Source organism: Pinus tabuliformis, chromosome 9 (genome assembly GCF_031772625.1).
Source record: "Pinus tabuliformis cultivar Carrire ecotype Pingquan chromosome 9, CPIR1, whole genome shotgun sequence".
NCBI classification, from domain to species: domain Eukaryota; kingdom Viridiplantae; phylum Streptophyta; class Pinopsida; order Pinales; family Pinaceae; genus Pinus; species Pinus tabuliformis.
The window spans coordinates 1,605,830,478-1,605,834,997 of NC_142307.1; the positions used below are offsets into that span (position 1 = coordinate 1,605,830,478).

The 4,520-nt window shown below is 42.4% G+C and overlaps 1 protein-coding gene across 1 annotated transcript; it reads left to right on the forward strand.

Annotated features, from left to right (window-relative positions):
• The first annotated feature begins 1,969 nt into the window (after positions 1-1,969).
• On the forward strand, positions 1,970-2,848 carry LOC149154918 (uncharacterized). Its single transcript, XM_089444254.1, has one exon. The coding sequence runs from the start codon at positions 1,970-1,972 to the stop codon at positions 2,846-2,848; it is 879 nt and encodes a 292-aa protein (XP_089300380.1).
• Positions 2,849-4,520: the final 1,672 nt, after the last annotated feature.

Genomic DNA, 4,520 nt, shown 5'->3' on the forward strand with positions numbered 1-4,520 from the left:
GAGGTTTAACTTTAACATATATTAGGTTTTATAGGTTTAATGTTTATATCGAACTAGTCATTAATAATATCATTATGGTAATATTTTAATATTTAATTTTGTTATTAGTAATATTGATATTAATATTAATATCACTATCAATTATTATATCATATTAATATTAATTATTAAAAACATTCTGAAAAAAGATTGGTTCGACTAGTTAATATCTTCTGCAAGTTGATGGTCTGTCAATGTATGAGGGGATGCGCGGTCCAACAAACTAGGGTTTCTGTCACTCCTGCAATGGCAGATCGCTTCGGACCTCTGCACACCTGCAAGCACTGTTAGCAACACGTCCATTCGAGTCCAAAAGAGCAGTCGTGGTTTTCATGATTCCCCCTCAGGGGGAGGACGTGGTGCCTCCCCCAAATGAAAATGTAGAGCGGTAGAAGAGCAAGGAAAATGACAAACCAGAGGATCAACAAGAGAACAGCACGGATCTGAACTCTCAGGCAAAAACAGAGGACAAAGAATAGCCCAAGGTCACCTCGACCACTTGCAAGCTAGTTGCAACACAACGACCGAAGGTAGAACTTCCAGCTCATCGAATCAATGCGCAGATTCAATATATGAGAGATCATGCTTTGATAGGCAAATTCATAGGACTCTGGCCAACTGAAAAAGCACTGTGTGGCTGGATAGCAGCTAAATGGCACCCAAAGGGACACATCACTCTACAGTTGGGGCCTAAAGGGTTCTTTACGGCCATTTTTAACTGTCTGGAGGATCGAAACAAGGTTTTAGATGGAGGGCCGTATTTCTTCAATGCAGCCAGACTGTTTCTCAGAAGTTGGGTAGAGCGCTTCAACCCTGATAAAGAGGACCTCAGCTAGGCTCCAGTCTGGATAAGATTGTACTCTTTGCCCGTGGAATATTGGGAAGAAACCTCCTTACAAGAAATAGGAAATGTTCTGGGCGAGTTTATCAAAGTTGCAGAGGAAACAAAGCTCCAAAGATACACCTCTTATGCATGAATCTGTGTATACATGCACCTTAATAAGGCTCTTCCGGATGCGGTAAGTATACTCCATGATGATGTTGAATGGGTTCAGTTGATTGATTATGAACATGTGCCGTTTAGATGCAGATGTCACGCCCTGGGCCACCTATATAGGGACTGTCCTTTGACTCAAAAACCCTCATCCCCTTCTGCTCTAGAGAAGCCTGAGTCTGATGGCTTCACTAAAGTGACCAACCGTAGGAAAAACCACAAGAAATCAGCTCCTAATCCTAAGATGCCTCAAGCCAGCCCCTCCAAGCCTTCCACTAGCAATAGCTTTGATGCTTTAGCCCGTCAAAAGGATACCAACTCCGAGAATCCCACATCCATAGAGAAGGAGGCATCGAAGGACAAAATTTCTGCTCATTCTAGTGCCAAGTCACTCCAAGAAGATACTCTGCCCACAGATCCTTTATCCCCAACTAAGCGCAATCTCCCAGCATGGAATAATCAAGGAATGGAAGTGGACAATCTACAAACTGATTCCAGAATAGCTACAGAATCCACTGAAGAATTCAATGAATCTCAGCAAATGGAAGAGGAACCGGAGAGTATAGATATTGGGGATCTAGACATTTTAGGTCTAGAGCAGGCATGTAAAACAAAAAACTATGACAAAATTCCAGTTAGACAACTAGAGAATTTGGAGGTGATCCTCTCAAGGGCACAAAGGAAAAAATCTCTAAGTATTCAGACAGGAAGTCTTTGGGATGGGAGGCACATTACCAAACATAACAAAAAACGTGGAAGGAAAATAGACCTCTAGCGAACAATCCAAATAGGAGAAATGTTAGTAGAGTCAGGCAGGTACTCTAAGCTAACAAAGTACTACAATGCCCTCCACAATATTTCCCAATGAAGTTAATATCATGGAATATTAGGGGGCTTAATGGCCCAGGGAAAGGAAGATTACTCAAAAACTTGATAATGCAAGAAAAACCACAAATCATATTCTTGCAAGAAACTAAATGCAATTCAACAGCTCTGGAAAGAATTGCATCAAAAGCATGGCCAGGAAGTCTCTCTATTGCAGTGGATGCTGATGGAGCATCTAGAGGCTTAGCAATCATATGGGACGCTCGTACCATTAGGCTCAATAACTTCCACGCTGCTAAGAATTTCATACAAGAAATTTTTCACATCTCAAGGACCAATATACACGGGCATCTAACCAATGTGTATTTTCCCCAGGATGCCCTGCGCAAAATAGAAATCTTGAACACCCTCTCAGCAATCAACTCTAACAGGATGCACCCTCTATGGATCGCCAGGGGTGACTTCAATATGATCACCAGGTTGGATGAAAAAAGGGGAGGCAGAATCAGTGGAAATAAGGAAGGGAGCAACCTAAAAGAGTTCATTCAGAACAATTGGCTTATAGACATACCCTTCGATAATGGAATTTTTACCTGGAATAACAAAAGAGCAGGGATGCATCAGATAGCCTCTCGTCTGGACAGATTCTTACTATCAGACAACGCTATTCATATTGGCGGAGACTTTGCCGCTTCCATCTTGCCGATCTCAGGATCCGATCACTGGCCAATCTCCCTTCATTGGTCTCGTCCTGGCAAAACAACACGCAGACCATTTCACTTTGAGGCTTTCTGGATGTCTCATCCGGATTTCATCAACCTGATAAACACAAAATGGAATAATTTCTCTCCTCCAAATGGTACAAAAATGATTCAATTTCAGCAAAAGCTCAAGCACCTCAAGGGCAAAATCAAACAATGGAATCATACCTCTTTTGGCAATATATTCAAGGCTCAGAATGATCTCGATAAGGATATGAAACAGCTATAGCAACGAATTATACTCGAAGGCCGATCAGAGGACATGTCAGAACAGGAAAAACTTCTGGAATCACAAATCTTAGAGAGAGCAAAACAGGAAGAAACGTTATGGAGGAAAAAATCAAGAATAAGATGGCTCAAGGATGGAGAAAAAAATACAAAATTTTTTCACAGAACCACAATCCAACGAAGAATGAATAACAACATTTCTCATCTTCAGACTGTGCAGGGCGTAAAGGTGGAAACGCATGAAGAAATTGAAAGTGAACTTCTAAATTATTTCAAGCAAGTGCATCAGGAGCCCCACATAGATAGATCGCAGGCCATAGAAAAAATCACAAGAAACATTCCTAAAGTTATTACAGAGGAGCATAACCAAATCCTTCTTAGGCCTGTAGACTTACAGGAGGTGGAAGTGGCAGCTCGTCAATTGAAAGATGGGAAAGCGCCTGGGCCAGACGGGTTTACCTCTAATTTTTTCCACACCTTCTGGGAGTTGATCAAAATGGAAGTTTGGTAGGTAGTTGAGGAATCGAGAACCATGAGATGGATGCTCCCAGGAATGAACGCTACCTTCATAGCTCTTATTCCCAAGGAAGCTCAACCCAGCACCCCTGATAAGTTCAGGCCTATTGCCCTGTGCAACATAATTTACAAGATCATCTCCAAAATTATTGCCTCCAGACTCAAATTGCTACTCCCTCTAATTATCTCACCGGAGCAATTTGGGTATGTTGAAGGTAGGCAGATCACGGACGGAATCATCTTGACTCATGAAATCATTCACTCTTTGAAGCATTCCAAAAATTCAGGTATGCTCCTTAAATTAGATCTTTCTAAGGCATTTGATAGCTTGAGCTGGCTGTACATTAAAAAAATTCTCACTGCTTTTGGTTTTGCACCTCCCTGGGTTAGGTGGGTCATGAGCCTCATCTCTTCCTCCTTCTTTTCGATTCTGATTAATGGCATTCCCTCCTCCCCCTTTCATCCTTCTCGGGAATCAGACAGGGAGACCCTCTCTCTCCCTTCCTTTTTGTTATTATGGCAGAAGGTTTGGGCCGCAGTATCAAACAAGCTCAGCATTCACAGCTTCTAAGAGGTTTGTCTCTCCATAATTCCCCCGCTTTCACCCACCAGCAATTTGTTGATGACAACATGATTTTTGGTCATCCCTCTATCTAGGAATCTCGTCAGCTCAAAATGCTATTGACGGATTTCTCGGACGCCTCAGGAGCCAATATCAACAAAGTCAAATCCCAAATCTTCTTTTTTCACACTCCTGTAATAACCCAAGTAGCCATTGCCCGCATTCTTGGTTTCTCCATTGCTGTCCTCCCTTCCAAATATTTAGGAGCACCCATGATTGCCTCAGCCTTGAAGCACTCTTCTTGGAAAATCCTTCTAGAAAAACTGGAAGCCCGCCTCTCCTCTTGGACTCACAGGACCCTCAATATGGCAAGTAGGCTAGTTCTTATAAAAGTTGTTCTTCAGTCCATGCCGCTTTATCTTTTCTCGATCCTAGCGGCTCCCAAATGGGTTCTTAAAGAAATCAGGCATCTTCAGTGATCTTTCTTATGGGGCAATTCAGGTCAAGGCCGCAAATGGGCCCTTGTCAAATGGGATACAGTTTGCATTCCAAAATGTGCAGGGGGAACTGGCCTAAGGGATCCCTATCACAGCAA

What these genes read in the sequence shown, in the direction of transcription:
- LOC149154918 (XM_089444254.1), top strand. Translation starts at nt 1,970, where the DNA reads ATGCAAGAAAAACCACAAATCATATTCTTGCAAGAAACTAAATGCAAT.